The sequence below is a fragment of the Oncorhynchus mykiss genome, chromosome 20, assembly GCF_057628025.1.
Source record: "Oncorhynchus mykiss isolate SJ-2025 chromosome 20, ASM5762802v1, whole genome shotgun sequence".
NCBI classification, from domain to species: domain Eukaryota; kingdom Metazoa; phylum Chordata; class Actinopteri; order Salmoniformes; family Salmonidae; genus Oncorhynchus; species Oncorhynchus mykiss.
This window is the reverse complement of record NC_143041.1, coordinates 23,550,749-23,570,117: the sequence shown is the minus strand read 5'-3', so window position 1 is coordinate 23,570,117 and position 19,369 is coordinate 23,550,749. Positions and strand designations below refer to the sequence as shown.

Genomic DNA, 19,369 nt, shown 5'->3' with positions numbered 1-19,369 from the left:
TGTTCTGTTGACTGCCGTTCCATCCTCCTCTCAAAGCCCGGAGTGAATCTTTTTTGCACTGCCCTCCTCTCTCAGTCACGTCCACTCTCACTCTCCCCCTCTTTCACACCATTCACCTCTTGCCTTCCCTCTCTGAATTCTTCTGCTCTCTCTTTCTATCTCCCTGAGGCTTTCTGGAGGAATTTCTAGCTTAGAGTGCCTGTCAAGCAGTAAGAAGAAGCTCTCAAGAAGACAGAAGACAGACCAGGTGGAGAGACTGAGCAGAGTAGTGGCGTCAGTATGCCGTGTGTGAGCTTCCTGTTGGTGGGGACTTGCCTGCTGGTCCTCGGCCCGGCTGTTTGGGGCGCCCCCAGCCAGTGCCCGGCTCAGTGTCACTGCCATGGGGACCTGCAGCATGTCATCTGTGACAACGTGGGGCTGAAGAAGATCCCGCAGGTGTCCGAGGCCACCCGTCTGCTCAACCTGCAAAGGAACAACCTGGGCAGCCTGCCCACTGGCTCCTTCGCCAGCAGCAAGGGTCTCATCTCGTTGCACATGCAGCACTGCCAGCTCCATGAGATTGGCGGCCAGGCCTTCAAGGGACTCAAAAAGCTAATCTACCTCTACCTGTCCAACAACGAGATCACCAGCATCAAGCCAGGTGCCTTCGAGGACCTCACCGAGCTCACTTACCTCTACCTGGATGGCAACCGCATCAGCGACCTGCCCAAGGGAATCTTCTCACCCATGATCAACCTGTTCATCCTGCAGCTCAATGACAACAAGCTGCGTGACATCAAGCCAGGCACCTTCGCCGGAGCCAAAGACCTGCGCTGGCTGCACATGAGTGGCAATGAGATGAACTCGCTGCAGCCGGGCTCTCTGGACGATGTGGAGAACCTGGCCATCCTGCACCTGGACAGGAACAGGCTGTCCACCTATCCTGGCCTGGCCATGAGCAAGCTGAGAGTGGTGGAGGAACTGAGCCTGGCCAAGAACCCCCTGAGGAGCATCCCCGACAACGCCTTCCAGAGCTTCGGACGCTACATGGAGAAGCTGAACCTGGATGGCATGGGGCTGGAAAAGGTCAGTCTCATATTGTTAAGGGGAGGGGGGTACTTTTATGGCTGCTCAAATAACTTATTGAGTTGGGAAGGGTGAGAGTTTGGCAATTGAGAGTTTAAGACAGGGCTGCCCAACCCTCTTCCTGGAGATCTACTGTCCTGTAGGTTTTCAGTCCAACCCTAATTTTTCATATCTGAATCAGATAGTTAAGGTCTTGTTGACAGGCAGCTAATTAGCAGAATCAGTTGTGTTAAATTAGGGTTGGACTGAAAACCCACTGGACGGTAGATCTCCAGGAAAAGGGTTGGGCAGCCCTGGTTTAAGAGTAGGGCAATGCAATAGTAGGATGGCGTAGAAGCAGTATATGATTCTATTACTATGAGAGAGCATTGCAAGTTTAATTTCATGCAACACAGGTCTCAACGATTAGAGGCACCATGATATAAAAAGCTATATTCTTGTCCTAAAAATTCTAGCAGCCCTGCGGATTAGGGAGGCTTGTTGTTTGTTTGTTTTGGTTCTGGCTTGCCATATTTCATTTGCTTATGTACATGTACATTCTGGCTTGACACTGGCCAACTCCCCATTTTCCAGTAGTCAAAAGTTGTTTCTCTTCTCCCAGTTCCGTGGTCACATACCGTAGGCCAAGGGCAGGTGGTAATGGGAGGTGGTTAAGCCGATCTCTACCATTCATCATATTTTGACTGACCTTTCAGGTTTACGAGAGTGTGGGATACGAAGACAATATTTATGCTTTGGTTGTTGTGCTTTCTCCCCATCTGTCTCATTGTATGGTAATAAAATCCTTATGATGACATCCACCCATATGGGAAGCACCCATATGGGATGAAAGCAGGCCACACGTGGTCAGGATGAGACCAGCGGGATCTCTGTGTCTGGTTGTTGAAAAACATTCTACTTGTGATGTGCCACTGTACTGTAGATGCCTTGCTTAAAATAGTATTTTTTTCTGCTACCCTGATAGCGGAATCATTAACCAGGTTTCCATCCAACCATTTGATGTGGATAAATTAACTAGTGCACGAAAAAGTTATGATCGGGCCTGACGGAAATATGAAATGCCGGTACAATTCGTTCGATATGGTGGGATCTTTTTGTTTGTAAAATGAATTATGCGATAAATGGTGGTGTAAATATTATATCGAAATCAATTTGGAGTCACGCAATGATATATTGCATGGTCTTCCCACTACGAAATCGGGAAAGGGGCTCCCAAGTAGCGTAGCTGTAAGGCACTGCATGTCAGTGCTAGTGTCGTCTCTACCCACACCCTGGTTCAAATACAGGCTGTATCACAACCGGCCGTGATTGGGAGTCCCATAGGGCGGCGCACAATTGGCCCAGTGTCGTCCGGGTTTGGCCGGTGTAGGCCATCATTGTAAATAGGAATTTGTTCTTAACCGACTTGCCAATTTAAATAAAGGTTAAGTAAAAAAAAAAGTTAAAAAATTGCAGTTTATTAGGCTACAGATGAAATAAGTTGTGGTGAAAGTGATAAGCTTGATGCTCCTTTCCAATAAATATCAATAACATAAAAAACACATTGAGTCCTGCCAGTTGATATTACAAAAGGTATCCCACAGGGATCGATTTTAGGTCCTGTACATTTTACTGTCTATATAAACAATGTTGGTATATCTGCAAAATCAATTAACATAAACCTGTATGCAGATGACACTGTTGTGTGCCTTCATTGCTTTGCCGAAAGCCTTTGTTGAATTGAAATTGGTACTTAATGCAGGTAAAACCAAGTATATATGTTATTCTCCAAACCACTTAAAAATGTATCTGATGATTTATGTACATTGTATGGTGCCCTCATTGATCATGTCCCTGCATCTGGATTGATGAAAAGCTATCTTTCAAAAAGCATGTTGATGAGCTACAGTAGTTAAGAATTAAAATGGGCTTATTTTATATGAATAGGTCATGCCTTTCATTAAATAACACAAAACAAATCATTCAGTCAACATTCATACTGGTTATAAACTATGGGGATATTGTCTATATGAATGTAGCTGCTACTGTATTGAAGCCATTGGGCGCAGTTTATCATAGCGCACTACACTTTATTTCAGGCAATAGGTTCTGTACACATCACTATACTCTGTATCAGAAAGTAGGCTGGCCCTCTTTAAAATCTTATAGATCGATGCATTGCACTCTTTCTTTATAACGCCTCCTGCATAAACTTCCGTCGTACGTTACTTCATTGTTAACTTAGACGTACGAGATACCAGACCCGGTCTCAGGGATGGCGAACTCTGGAGATCCCTTCCATCTCTATTGAGTTAGGTCGATCTGCTTTTAGTTTTTTTGCACCTTGCTCTCCAAGGCTCTAGGGCAATTCAAAAGGCTGATTGAGGACCTTTTTACTGAACAATGTGTTTATTTTCTATGGTTGTGTTTTGCTTTTAGTGTATTGATGTGTATTATTAATGTGTATAGTGTATATTGATGTTTTTGATGTGTATTGATGTGTATGCAGGGTTCATCTGAGAAAGAGACTTGGTCTCAGCATGACTCCCGGTTGGGAAATAAAAACACACAAAAAAAACAGTTGATTGTGTTCTTTGATCCTGATTGCTCTGCTTGGGGTATGGTGTGGTGAAAAGAGAGCATCTTTCAAAAGGTTATTATAGTTTTTTGTTATTTCTATTCATTTTTCGATATTTATTTGAATTCAGTTTATAGTTCCAGTATGTTTTCAGACCTGATTTGCTAGTTTTATTTAGTAAAAATATTTCTATATAGTTTTTATATTATTTAGTTGCAGTGTTGGACACAATTCATTGCCTGGGAGGCTGGGGTTTTCAAGCTACTGAATCTAGCGGGTAAATATGGCTAGGAGACGGTGATGTTACAAATAGGCCTAGCTTGTGCATCACTATCCCTAGCTAACATGGAAACAATCTGCTAGGTAGCTAACTTGATTGTTCTTACATGTACTAAGTTAAAAAGCATTGGATTGGTGTAAACATGGGCGAGAGAGTCCCCTTTCACCATATGTTTTGCACCAGTCTCTGCGCTATTCCTTTTAAATCTAGGGCTCTATTCAACGCTTCAGCGTCAGAGATTCTGCGATTGAAATTTTAAGGTAATTTCCGATTGAGCTGACATACAGTATGCAGCGGTTACCGTGAATGGTGTCTCTGCTAAAGTGGAAACATTGCCTTTAACTTTTAATCACGCTGTAAAGCTGATCTTATGTGATGTGGATTTAACAGAACCCCTAATCTATGACCTTATGTATTACTGCCCCCTCAGATGTAAGATGTGACCCCCCCCCCATACAAAAATACAACAAAATGTAGCAACCCCATTAGATCTAGAAAACCCCATTAGATCTAGAAAAAAACTAAAATGTAGCATAATTCATAATGGTTTTATTTAACTTTTCTTTGGAGGCAAACATAGTTTCAGTATAGTGTTCGTTTTTCAAATGGGTTAATTATTTTCTATCAGTTTACAACATATTTTTTTCTTGATTAGTTTTCGTTTTAGTTGACTCTGCATCTGAGATTGTGTGGGTCTGGAGTTTTGCACAGTGGTAGAGAGCATTGGTGTTTTAGTATTGTGTAGCTCCATTCCCACATGTAGTTGGTTGGTGGACAGTTGGTGTTGAAGATTGGATGTCCAATCTAGCTTTGTGAGGACAAGAAGTGGAGTTGGAGTGCTGAGGTCCCTGCTCTTTACATTAAGGAAATACATGGGAATGTACATCAAACATACAAACAATCAAACAATCACCTAGTAGCATCATAACAAACCGCTGGTATGGACCAAACTCTTCAGCATGTAATGTAAACCCAAACACACCATCACATAGGGGTTCCCCAAGGCACATACGGATAGCCCAAGATATCATTGACGCAGTGATTGATCATTCCTGAGGTTCACGTTGGTGTTTGAGGTGGGTGACTGCCTCATTACACTTAAGTGCAGTCTGAAGAGGCTTTTAAGATCTGGCTAGTTTCCATCCTTTGGGAGTCACTATTTACAAATAGAGTGATGCAGAGATGTCCCCTATAATCGCTCCAGTCTATGGCAGAGAAGTTTGAACTATCATACAGACACCCCAAGGCTAAAGAGTTCATGGAACAACAGCAGGCATCACTGGAAATTCTTTCCTATCTAGAGATAACACAGCCAACCCTTCATCTAGTAACTCATAGCGTAACAATGTAAAATGTAACGAGGTTGCACGATCGCTATCTCCCTCGGCTGACCAACCCCAATCCAGGCCTGAGTGGAGAGATGAGAAGACCTCGAGAGAGAGACTCCGATGAGAGCTTTTCTGCCTAATTCCCAATGAACACACTGCCCGTTATAACTCCATATACTGATGGAGGGACTACCTTGCTGCATACATTCCAAACTCAGAGTTTATTCAATACTAGAAGTGAATCTAATATTTGAGTGCACAGTATCCATGCTACAGTATGAAGACATGTCTCTGGCAGACTGTATTCCTGTGAGTTAGAGTGAGGGGAAAGCAGCGGGAGATGTTGAGGTTTTTGGGGTGGCGGGGGACATGGTTATTTTTAAGGTGTTTTGTTTTTGCTTGGCCATATCCAAGCATGTCCCAGCCTAATTTTTACACAAGTGTTATTTTCAGCTTTGTGCATTTTTTTGCCCTCAGCACGAGGATCCTGCAAACAGGTCAGTAAGGTTTAGGAGAGAGGTAAATAGAGGCAGGGTGTTCCGTGGCCCATGAAGGACAGGTATTTTTAGCTTGTACATCGCCCCTGAGTTGAATGGACAATTGGGCCCTTTGCAAGCCTTCCTGGCAGAGGAGTGGCTCCGAGAGAGAGAGAGAGAGAGAGAGAGAGAGAGAGAGAGAGAGAAACCTGACCATGATGGAAGTCATCCATCTTCCATTGCCTCAAATTACCAGAAACATCCACCTCGGGCGCTCGCGAACCTCCGCAGTGGAAATTTCCAAAAAGATGCCTCAATCAATAGCTTCATCTCTTATAGACATACATAACTCATCCCCCCCAAAGCAAAGTCCACCCTCCTCTCACAGCTGCCCCCAGACCTCCTTCCTTCCCTCTCTCCTCCTGCTAGAAGGCTAAGAGCCAAACTTGACATGGTGAGCATCAGTTCATCTTGCACCTCTGTGAAGTTTTTAGCGGCCTCACAAACACATATGAAGTTTAGGAGAAGAGAGGGGTGAGACAGTCAAGTTTACATAAGCACCGCTGCAGGAACCAGTTATGAGTGGAGGCTTTCATGACAGAGTGACTCTGTTGTAGGAAGAAAAAAAAAAGGATTCCCTCTACCAAACATCTCGGTCTGCCTTCTGACAGATATTAAGGATGAGGTCTAACTGCAAGGGTAGAACAAATTCTACATCCATCTATCAGCAGGCTTGGTGTGATCTCAATGCCCTGTGAGAGTGTCTCAGTTGGTAGAGCATGGCGTTTACAATACAAGGGTTGTGTGTTCGATTCCCATGGGGGACCAGTACGAAAATGTATGCACTCACTACTGTAAGTCGCTTTGGAGAAAAGCTTCTGCTAAATGAAAGGGGAGATTTACCTGACATATTGGTTGATTTTAGGGACTTCAATAGTTAAATTCAGGGATGTCAAATGAGCCGTGGGAAGCTATTATACATGCAATAAATTACTTTTGGATTTGAAGGACAAGACTGTTCTTGGTTATGTTTTGAATATCTTGTCAAAGTCTATCTTTTCAAATGAAACTAAAAAGCCTCTTATACTGTGTCTGTATCTCTGCCTCTAGTTCTCTGACGCTGCGTTCAATGGAGTGACGGCCATCAAGTCTCTGCACCTGGACAACAACAAGCTCAAGTCCCTCCCCAACAGCCTGGAGTTCACCACTATCACCAACCTCACGCTCTCCAACAACCCCTGGAGCTGCACCTGCATGCTTGCCCCTCTGCGCAAGTAAGGAGCTCATATTTAACCTGGCTAACAAGACAAACGTGGTAGCCATAATGTACCACACTTTTCCTCCAGTAATTGGAAAATGTCCTCTCCTTTTCCGAGACCCTGTGTCTAATTCTCTCTGTTTCCCCCCACTAGGTGGATGGACTCTAGCCGCCAGCGCCCTGATGCGCTCTGTGCATCTCCATCCTCACAGAGAGGAAAACAGATCAGAGACAGTTCTGCCTTCAGCAGCTGCAAAGTCAAGACAAAGAGAGCCAAGAAGGGCACGCGCCATTAAAAGAGGTAATCTGACTGTCGATGACTCTCCAAATTACAAAACTAGTCCGCAAATAGGAAAGTAAACCTCAGTTAAGTGAATTTATGAGCTGAAGCTAGCAAGCTTCCCACTGGACACAAACTGGTTGAATCAACATTGTTTCAATGTAATTTGTCATCGTATTGTGTAGTGGAATTCATGTGGGAAATACATTGGATTTGAAAAAGGTCTTCAACCTAAACTGTTGTTTTGAGGGTGAAATTTCAAGCACAGCATTGTCATCAAGTTAACCAAATTTCAACATAGAAAACCCTATAAAATATGTTGAATTTGTACCATTAAAACCATGCCAGATCTTCAACGTTATATCCACTATCAGAAAAATACTATGGGCTGGGCAGCACCTCCTGGATAATTGATTTATCTACAGCTACCCTATGGCCTCCCATCCAAGGTTTTAACCAAGCACAGCCCAGCTATGATATTTTCTGGCTATTACCAATGTGCTATTGTGAGAATGATAGTTGAGAGATCTCCACTTAAAAATAAAATAAATTTGACCAGCCCCGAGTGAAGCAGCAGTCTAAGGCACTGCATCGCAGTGCTGATGTGCCACTACAGCCTCGGGTTTGATCCCAGGCTGTGTCACAGACGGCCATGACCGGAAGCCCCATGGGGTGGTGTACAATTGGCAAGGTGTCGTTAGCGGAGGGTTTGGCCGGGGGGGATTTTCTTGGTTCATCGTGCTCTAGCGACTGCTTGTGGCGGCCGGGTGCCTGCAAGCTGAACTTGGTTGTCAGTTGGATGGTGTTTTCGCCGACACATTGGTGCAGCTGGCTTCCGGGTTAAGCAAGCAGTGTGTTAAGAAGCAGCGCGGCTTGGCAGGTCATGTTTCATAGGACGTATGAGTCTCGACCTTCACCTCTCCCTAGTCCTTGAAGTGATGAGACAAGATCGTATCACGAAATTGGTGAGAAAAAGTAATTCCAAAGGGTAGGTTTAACAGAGCAAATGAAATGTGACCATACTTTAACACTCAGTGCCTTGAGAAAATATTCATACCCCTTGACTTATTCCACATTTTGTTTTGTTACAGCCGGAATTCAAAATGGATTAAATCAACAACAAAAAAATCTCAGCCATCTATACTTAATACCCCATTATGACAAAGTGAAAACATGTTTGTAGAAAATGTTTGCTAATTTATTGAATATGAAACGCAGAAATATCTTATTTATACAAGTATTCACACCCCCGAGTCAATACTTCGTAGAAGCATCTTTGGCAGCAATTACAGCTGTGAGTCTTTCTGGGTAAGTCTCTAAAAAGCCTTCCACACTTGGATTGTGTAACATTTGCCCATTATGTTTTAAAAAAATCAAATAAATCAAGCTCTGTCAAATTGGTTGTTGATCATTGCTAGACAACCATTTTCAGGTTTTGCCATAGATTATTCAAGTAGATTTAAGTCAAAACTGTATCTCGGCCACTCAGGGACATTCACTGTCTTCTTGGTAAGCAACTCCAGAGTGGGCCTTAGGCTTTAGGTTATTGTCTTGCTAAAAGGTGAATTAATCTCCCAGTGCTTGGTGGAAGGCAGACTGAGTCAGGATTTCCTCTAGGATTATGCATGTGCTTAGCTCCATTCTGTTTATTTTTTATCCTGTAAAACTCCCCAGTCCTTAACAATTATAAGCATTACCCATAACATGATGCAGCCACCACTATTCTTGAAAATATGGAGAATGGTACTCCGTAATGTGTTGTGTTGGGTTTGCCCCAAACATAACACTTTGTATTCAGGACAGAAATATATTGTTTTGCCACATTTTTTGCAATATTACTGTACTTTACTTGTTGCAAACAGGATTCATGTTTTGGAGTGTTTTTATTCTGTACAAGCTTCCTTATTTTCAATCCGTCAATTAGGTTAGTATTGTAGAGTAACTACAATATTGTTGAGCCATCCTCAGTTTTCTCCTATCACAGCCATTAAACTCTGTAACTGTTTTAAAGTCACCATTGTTGAAATCCCTGAGCGGTTTCCTTCCTCTCCGTCAACGGAGTTAGGAAGCACACCTGTGTCTTTGTAGTGACTGTGTGTATTGATACACCATCCAAAGTGTCATTAATCACTATGCTCACAGGGATATTCAATATCTGCTTTTTTTTTCATTTTTATCCATCTACAAATAGGTGCCATTGGCAAACCTCCCTGTTCTTGGTGGTTGAATCTGTGCACTGCTTGACTGAGGGACTTCACAGATAATTGTATATGTGGGGTACAGAGATGAGGTAGTCATCCACGAATCATGTTAAACACTATTATTGCACACAGAGTCCATGCAACTTATAAAGCAAATGTTCACTCCTGAACTTATTTAGGCTTGCCATAACAAACAGGTTGAATACTTTGAAAAACATAATTCCATAATTGACATTATGGGGGTGTTGTGTTTAGGCCAGTGACAAAAAAAATCTACATTTAATACATTTTAAATTCAGGCACTAAGACAAGACAATGTGGAAAGGTCAAGAGGTGTGAATACTTCCTGAAGGCACTGTATATCATCAATCATGCTATTTAGGCATATATATAATTTGCAACCCTAACAGCTATTGTTTAAATTCAACCCCGAATTCAACAAAAAAAGACAACACAATAGACTTACGATTTCAGGCGCTTGCTGATTTAAAATGGTATGATATTATATTTAGTGATGCTGAATTCTATTTGGTTGTCAACGCAACCAAATACCAACATTTGCAGGGGATGCATCTTCTGCTTGGAAAGTTTCATCTGTGCCACTGGACTTAGTCTGGCTTTAATTCCAGTTGGCCTACAAATGAATAATTCATAGGTTGGATTCACTCCTCTATCCAACCAAAAAAATCAAAGTTAAAGAATAGGACTAAATTAAATCAAACTTTATTTAATGTTGCACTGAGCAGAAATCACTGCCCCATTCCCGGGTTGCTAAATCTCTAATAATTTGCCTAATTTCAGTTTGTGTGACAAAATAAGCTAGTATAGTGTAGAGAACTATTGTACCATCTAAACCGCTGTGAAATATTTTTTCCACAATCAAAAATATTGTTGTTTCAGCTGTTTGAAGCTGGTGTACAAACAAAAATTAAGAATGGGAAGCATAGAAATAGCTTATATAGAACTGATCTACTGCTTTCGACTTGCTTTCAAGTTGAATGATAGATTTCTAACTCACATTTCTATGTGATTTTGGTCACGTTGCCTAAAAATGTACATTTGCCACTTTAAAGTGCATTTAAAGTTTGATTTAGTCCTATTCTTAAATTTTATTTTGAGATGAAGACTTGAATCCAACATATCAATTATTAACTTGTCAACAAACTGAAATTAAAGCCATACTAAATCAGTGGCACAGATGGAACTATCCAAGCAGAAGATAAATCTCCTTCAAATGTTGTTTGGTTGCGTTGACAACCAATACAATTCAATATCACTTTTGAAATACAATAAATAACCTATTAACTTGTCAACAAGGTAATAAATTATATGTTGGATTCAACCAAAAATGAAAGTTAAAGAATGGAATTAAGCCAGTGGCTTAGATGGAACTTTCCAAGCAGTAGATACATCACCTTTAAATGTTGATATTTGGTTGTGTTGTCAACCAAACAATTCAATATTACTTTTGTAATACAGTAAATAGTATCTTACAAACTAATGTAAAATTGAACCTTAAAATGAGTCACACATCCATGGCCACATTTGAGGTTACTGTAACTATACATTTATTCTATTGTAATCATATAAAGCATGTATGTTCAAGATAGCATGCGTACAGTAGGTCGTCACAGGTCTGTGGAGATCTTCACAATTACTGTAATAATCTGCTCAGAATCTTGACTGCCATTGATCACTTGCAATATGCACTTTCAATGTAATCTCAACTGCAATCCAGGTCATTTGGTTCTGCTATAAAACGAAGCACAATGATAACAAATGAATCTGTTGTATAAATAAACCTAACATCTGACATTGTATTACCATTTGAACTTTGCTGTGCTTTTAATGGGTTGAAAGCGCAGTGATAGACATTTGAATTGACAACTAAACCAAAAATCAGACATTGTTTTTCCTTTGGAATTTGGTTGTGCTTTTAGAAATTCAATTTACGTTTGATATGTAAATGTAAAGACATTTGAGAGTAAAGACATTTGAGTGAGTGAATGTACAGGGCATTAGGAAAGTATTCAACCCCCTTGTTCTAAAATGGATTAAATCGTTTTTCCCCCTCATCAACCTACACACAATACCCCATAATGACAAAGCAAAAACAGTGTTTAGACATTTTTGCAAATGTATATGTAACTGAAATATTACATTATATATAAGTATTCAGACCCTTTACTCACTACTTTGTTGAAGCACCTTTGGCAGCGATTACAGCCTCGAGTCTTCTTGGGTATGACGCTACAAGCTTGGCACACCTGTATTTGGGGAGTTTCTCCCATTCTTCTCTGCAGATCCTCTCAAGCTCTGTCAGGTTGGATGGGGAGCGTCGCTTCACAGCTATTTTCAGGTCTCTCCAAAGATGTTAGATCGGGTTCATTCAAGGACATTTAGAGACTCGTCCCGAATCCACTCCTGCATTGTCTTGGCTGTGTGCTTAGGGTCATTGTCCTGTTGGAAGGTAATAATTTGCCCCAGTCTGAGCGCTCTGGAGGAGGTTTTCCTCAAGGATCTGTCCGTACTTTGCACTGTTCATCTTTCCCTTGATCCTGAAAAGTCTCCCATTCCCTGCCGTTGAAAAACATCCCCACAGCATGATGCTGCCACCACCATGCTTCACCATAGGGATGGTGCCATGTTTCCTCCAGACATGACCATTGGCACTTAGGCCAAAGAGTTCAATATTGGTTTCATCAGACCAGAGAATCTTGTTTCTTCTGGCAAACTCCAAGCGGGCTGTCATGTGCCTTTTACTGAGGAGTGGCTTCCACCTGGACACTCTACCATAAAGGCCTGATTGGTTTAGTGCTGCAGAGATGGTTGTCCTTTTGGAAGGTTCTCCCATCTCCACAGAGGAACTCTGGAGCTCTGTCAGAGTGACCATCGGGTTCTTGGTTGCCTCCCTGACCAAGGCCCTTCTCCCCAATTGATCAGTTTCGCCAGGCGAGCAGCACTAGGAAGAGTCTTGGCGGTTCCAAACTTCTTCCACTTAAGAATGATGGAGGCCATTGTGTTCTTGGGGACCTTCAATGCTGCGGAAATGTTTTGGTACCATTCACCAGATCTGTGCCTCTACACAATCCTGTTTCGGAGTTCTACGGACAATTCCTTCAACTTCATGGCTTGGTTTTTGTTCTTATAGACAGACAGGTGTGTGCCTTTCCAAATCATGTCCAATCAATTGAATTTACTGCAGGTGGACTGTTTTTGCTTTGCCATTATGGGGTAATGTGTGTAGATTGATGAGGATTTTTTTATTTAATACATTTTTTAAAAAGTCACACAATGTGGAAAAAGGGAAGGGGTCTGAATACTTTCTGAATGCACAGTAGGTTGAAATCTTATTGATCAATGTTTCAACCAAATATTACCCAATTATCCATACTGAAATGACGTGGTGTGCCCACCGGGTTATGAGTTTCTCAGTATCAGACCTGCGAGAGTTTAAAGTCATGAATTTACCGAAGTACATCTTGACAAAGGGTTTTGATTGTGATACACATTTCACATTTTTGCTGGTCCCTTTCAGGCTTCAATGCTTTCCTCACAGCTTGTATTCATATGAAGGAGGGAATTTGTGTGTGTAGGACACAAAATGACTTTGGCTTGAGACAGTAGCACTTAATGTCAGGGGGTGGTTTGGGACCTGCCTAGCTTGACGTTCATCTTTCCCTTTCCCTCTTCCTTCCCTCAGAACTCTCTGTCTGCTCGTCAGAGTCTGTCCCCTGCTGTTCTTTTTCCATCTTGGCCTTGGTGTCCTGTCCAGAACAGAACAGTGTGTCCCGGTCATGGCGTTGACCAGTAGGAGGGCAGACTGTTTGATTTGGCTGCTGATGTTTGTCTTTCTACAGGAGACGCTGCCTGAGGGGAAAGGCCTGTCCAGGTGACGGGCTCTGTACGTGTGCAGAGAAAGAAAGAAAGAAAGAAAGCAACTCTAACTGCTACTTCAAGACTGTCCATACTCACTATCTGCCAAATCTCAATTTCACATGTACACACAGGAAGTGATACATGACACAAACACATGCACACAAAAAACACAAACAGAAAACCAAAAGGCTTTACACGAAGCAGACTCAAGAAAACACTTGTACACAAGTGGAAGAATTGTGTGGTTCAGTTAAAAGACAACATTCACACAACCCACACACACACACAACATACACACAACCTTTATCAATACAAACACACACCTTTCTTTCATCCCACTCTCTTTTCAACGGCTGAGGAATTTGTCAAGCATCCTACAACCAACACATAGACAAACAGCCATGTTGACTCTCCTCGACGCCAGCTTTACACCTTCACACCTTCAGCTTTACACCTTCACCTTTCAGGACCCTGCCGCCTACTGCCACAGCAATGGCCTACATAATTCCCCAACTATGGGTCACTCCGTTGGTCATGTCTCGCTGTCTCGCTTCTCCTGTGAGAAATTCTCTGTCAGACTGAGAAAACATCCTGAAAGGACTGTGACCATAAAACGGACGTCGACGTAGCGTGACCCCTCTCAAACTCTGACCAAAGGTAAACGATACATCACAGCGCAGGCGGCTGAGGACTTTTTCTGAAAGGGTTTATGAGACAACGGAGCGATGGCAGGTCAAAGTTGAGAAGGAACAGTCAGAGACGACATGAACAAAGAGAGGACTCCAGTTCTCCAGCAGTATCTTTCGTTTAACGAATGAATACATACAAAAGACAATCTCCCTAGAGATACAAAGATACTTTATTCTTACATGAATTAAGTTTAAAAGGGTTTGCAATGCATTTAAATATGTTATCACAGGGGGAAATGGTGTACAGTTCAAAATGGATATGAGAAAAGGTGGCAGAGTTGTCATGTCTTTGACTAAATAAGTAATATACTAAATATTTTGCCTTTTCCATCCACCCTGCTGTGGCAATGCTTCATTTGTTAGCGGACACGCCCAGACACTCTGTGTTACATTTCATTTAAAGTAATTGATTGACATTGAAAAAATATATTTTTTACTGCTAAGTCAATGGATTGTCCATAAGCATCATATAAGCATAAGCATACTCTGCGAGTATCATAACTCTTAAGATTTGGCTCTTCTTTTTTATGTATATTGAACATCATAAAATGTATTTTTTTGACTTTTGGAGGTGAACAACTCACATCCAATAAACATTTAAGAAATAAAGATGTAACCTTGTCTGTCTTGATTCCATTTTCAACTACTGTGCGTTAACAGATTAAGACATTAACAGAGAGACAATATCATAGGGATAGCCAACCTTGCTCCTGGCGAGCTACAGGGTTTGCAAGCTTTTGTCCCAGCGTAACACTAATACACCCGATTCAGCTAATCAAAATCGTAATCTGTAGCTTATTAGTAGAAGCATGTGTGTTAGTGCTGGGCTAAAACAAACACATGCAGTAGAGTCGGCCAACAACCCTGCAATGATGAATCTGGAGGGACATTTGCATATTAAAATGTCTCCCTCTAACGAAAAAATATATTAACTGCGCCCTGCAGTGACGGTCCTGAAGGGCCAGCTCACAGCTCGTTTTGAGCCTTCCCTGCTAACCAGGGACTGACTCAGGACAGGGAAACCATGTGAGTGAACGCTCTGGACAATCACGTATATCCAAAAAATCAATTAACTTAAAGTAATCAATTAACTTAAGAAAAACATTACTCACTAAGAGTTCCTTAACGCCCATGGTAGAAATTACTTTCACTATTTCAGGTGGACACAGGGAACCAGCCATGATGCCTAAAATGCAGAAACAAACTAACTAACATCTAAGACTAATTATCAATTACCAAATCATCTAATTACCAAATCCTCTACCAATCATCTAATTGCTATCATCAATTCCAAGATTCCAATACCGGTCCTCTAGGACCCCCCGAGAATGCAGAATTTCATCCCAATCAATCACCATCCTAACTAATGTTCAATACATTTGATTTCAAGAATATGATTAGAACAGAAACCAGTTAAACATGATCTCTTACCTCCCTCCACTGACGACAAGTCGAACTTGGCCAAGTCAGGCTGGCCCAGCATGTCGATGTACATTGTAGGATTGCCGTAGACAAAGGTATACCTGGGGGGGTGGAAGAGTGGAAAAACTTGATTGAGGCACAACACACAACCTACACCATGGTTTACTGTCCCAGACACGCCTCAACCGTGTAGCATAGGGAATCATGCCAGCTCTATTGAAGATATTTCTATCTGAAATGTTCAAAGTGTTGTACCCTCCAGAACCTGATGCAGTTTTTTTGTGGGGATTGTGCTTTGACCATCACGCAATGTAACTGATAGTTGAGAATTCATCAAAAGAAGAAAGCAGTGTGGTCAAACCTGGCACTCTTGACAGATCCTGGGATAGCAGTGTCCATCTTTGGACAGCTCTATCTGAGAATGCCACAGTACTTCTGGGTCTTAAACTGGGTCGGGCACATAATGGCATTGCATCCCACCTGGGTCAAAACCAGCAAAGAAGAGAATATTACATTCACCTGCTTGCATTACAACTGCGTAACACTTATTACCACCAATGAACATCAACATCATTATCATCATCATAAAATGTTTCAAAAGCAATCAGCGGCCCATCCTACTTAAGCGCACCACACCCAGTACTGTTCTCATTGAACAAAATATATGACATGAAATGACTGCCAACTCAAATGACCCACCTTCCTCGAAGCAAACTGAAACTCCTGCACCTGATAGGTTGGGTTAACAGACGTCTGTCAGAGAGAACAAAACATAACCACTGAAAACATATTCTTTAATGTACCCAGGAAGAGGGTGCAAAAACGAACACTTTTCCCACATTAAGATTCCTCCTTTACGTGCCATCAGTGTCAGTGCACACCAGTATGATGCCAGCCTTGGCTGTGGCAAACTAGAACAGGACCCACTCATGTGTTGGGTCCCCACATGCCCAGTCTGTCCCCCCTCTTCAGTCCCAGGGCCAGGATGCCTGCAGCAGCCTGGTCCACCTGAGCCATAAGGGAGCACAGTCAATGCATAACTGGACACTAGAAAGTGATTCATAGATTCACAACAGCATTGATGAAAGAGACAGGGGAATGGAAAGAGACAGTTGAGTGAAATAATACTTATAAAGCAGGGATGGGCCGCAGGCCGGCCCCCCTTTTGTAGGCTCGCAGATAAAAAATAAATAAATATACAGTACCAGTCAAACGCTTGGATACCTACTCATTCAAGGGTTTTAATTTAACTATCTTCTACATTGTAGAATAATAGTGAAGACAACAAAACTACAGTTGTGTTGTGAAAAGGCAGGGGTGGTATACAGAAGATTGCCCTATTTGGTAAAATACCAAGTCCATATTATGGCAAGAACAGGTCAAATAAGCAAAGAGAAATGACAGTCCATTGTTAATTTAAGACATGAAGGTCAGTCAATTTGGAAAATTTCAAGAACTTTTAAAGTTTCTTCAAGTGCAGTTGCAAAAAACATCAAGCGCTATGATGAAGCTGGCTCTCATGAGGACTGCTACAGGAAAGGAAAACCCAGAGTTACTGCAGAGGATAAGTTCATTAGAGTTATCAGCCTCAGAAATTGCAGCCCAAATAAATTCTTCACAGAGTTCAAGTACAATGAACACATCTCAACATCAACTGTTCAGAGGAGACTACGGGAATCAGGCCTTCATGGTGGAATTTCTGCAATGAAACCACTACTAAAGGTAGTGTTTTCTTTTTCTTATGTATTATTTTTTACATTGTTGGCCCAGAAAATCTTAAGTGTTATTATATACAGCCGGGAAGAACTATTGGATATCTTAGCGAAGTTAACTTGCTAGTACTACGACCAGGAATACGACTTTCCAGAAGCGGATCCCTTTGTCCGAACCACCCAGGGTATTTGAACTGATTCCAGAGGCTGACCCAAAACAACGCTGCCGGAGAAGAGGTAGACTGTGCGGTCTTCTGGGGCGCGCTCACCACACACCGCTTCCGAGTATATTACTCTCTAATGTCCAGTTTCTAGATAACAAGGTTGACAAAATTAGGGCAAGGGTTGCTTTCCAGAGAGACGTCAGGGATTGGTTCTCTCGGGATATGCTGTCGGAGTCGATACAGCCACCTGGATTTTTTTGTGCATTATGTCGACAGGACATCTCTCCGGGAAGAAGGGCGGGGGTGTATGTTTCATGATTAACGTGATGTAATTGTAACAACATACAAGAACTCAAGTTCTTTTGTTCACCTGACCAAGAATTCCTTACAATCAAATGCCCCTCAAGCCGATACCATGACGGCCCCCAAGGAACTTCAATGGACTTTATGCAAACTGGAAACCATATATCCCAATGCTGCATTTGATGTAGCTGGGGATTTTAACAAAGCAAATTTGAGAACATGGCTACCTAAATTCTATCAGCATATTGACTGTAGCACTCTCGCTGGAAAAACGCTGGATCACTACTACTCTAACTTCCGCAATGCATACAAGGCCCTCCCCCGCCCTCCTTTGGGCAAATCTGACCACGACTCCATGTTGCTCTTCCCTTCCTACAGGCAGAAACTCAAACAGGATGTACCCGTGCTAAGGACTATTCAAAGCTGGTCTGACCAATCGGAATCAAAACTTCAAGATTGTTTTGATCACGCGGACTGGGACATGTTCCGGGTAGCCTTAGAGAACAATATCGACATATACGCTGATTCGGTGAGAGAGTTTATTAGCAAGTGTATAGGAGATGTACCTACTGTGACTATTAAAACCTACCCTTACCAGAAAACTTGGATAGATGGCGGCATTCGTGTAAAACTGAAAGTGCAAACCACCGCATTTAAGAATGGAAAGGTGACTGGGAATATGGCCGAATACAAACAGCGTAGTTATTCCCTCCGCAAGGCAATCAAAGTGAAATGTCAGTATAGAGACAAAGTTTAGTCGCAATTTAAAGGCTCAGACACGAGACGTATGTGGTAGCGTCTACAGACAATCACGGACTACAAGGGAAAACAAGCCATGTCACGGACACCGACGTCTTGCTTCCAGACAAACTAAACACCTTTAACCGCTTTGAGGATACAGTGCCATAGACGCGGCCCGCTACCATGGACTGTGGGCTCTCCTTCGCCGTGGCCGACGTGAGTAAGACATTTAAACGTGATAACCCTCGTAAGGCGGCATCCCTAGCTGCATCTTCAGAGCATGCGCAGACCAGCTGGCTGGTGTTTACAGACATGTACAATCTTTCCCTATCCCTGTCTGCTGTCCACATATAATTCAAGATGGCCACCATTGTTCCTGTACTAAGCAAGGCAAAGGTAACTGAACTAAACAACTATCCGTAAGCACTCACTTCTGTCATCATGAAGTGCGTCGAGAGACTAGTCAAGGATCATATCACATCCACCTTACCTGACACCCTAGATCCACTTCAATTTGCTTAACGCCCCAATAGGTCCACAGACGATGCAATCGCCATCACACTGCACACTGCCCTACCCCATCCCCATCCTGTACTCCCTGTTCACCCATGACTGCGCGGCCATGCACGCCTCCAACTCAATCATCAATCTTGCAGACGTCACAACAGCAGTAGGCTTGATTACCAACAACAACGAGACGGCCTACAGGGAGGAGGTGAGGGCACTCGGAGTGTGGTGTCAGGAAAACAACCTCCAGAAGGCGAGGTCAGTCTGTACTGTGCATCAAAGCTGGGACCGAGGGACTGAAAAACAGCTTCTATCTCAAGGCCACCAGACTGCTAAACAGCCATCACTAACCTAGAGAGGCTGCTGCCTAAATACATAGGACACTTTAATAAATGGATCACTAGTCACTTTAATAACGCCCCTTTAAGAATGTTTACATATCTTGCATTACTCATCTCACATGTACACTACCATTCACCATTCATTTGTTCACTGCTTGTTTGTGAA

General features: G+C 42.4%; 1 protein-coding gene across 2 annotated transcripts; it reads left to right on the top strand.

The window, feature by feature from the left end:
* The first annotated feature begins 13 nt into the window (after positions 1–13).
* LOC110499144 (chondroadherin) lies at positions 14–14,622 on the top strand. Of its 2 annotated transcripts, none has more exons than XM_021576085.3 (4): positions 14–1,065; positions 6,817–6,980; positions 7,119–7,265; positions 13,306–14,622. In XM_021576085.3, exons 1-3 carry the CDS (start codon positions 280–282, stop codon positions 7,258–7,260), a joined length of 1,092 nt encoding a protein of 363 aa, XP_021431760.1. In that variant the 5' UTR covers positions 14–279; the 3' UTR covers positions 7,261–7,265; positions 13,306–14,622. The 2 variants fall into 2 exon arrangements, with proteins under 2 accessions (XP_021431760.1, XP_036811824.1); XM_036955929.2 differs by having other exon boundaries at positions 13,149–14,622.
* Positions 14,623–19,369: the final 4,747 nt, after the last annotated feature.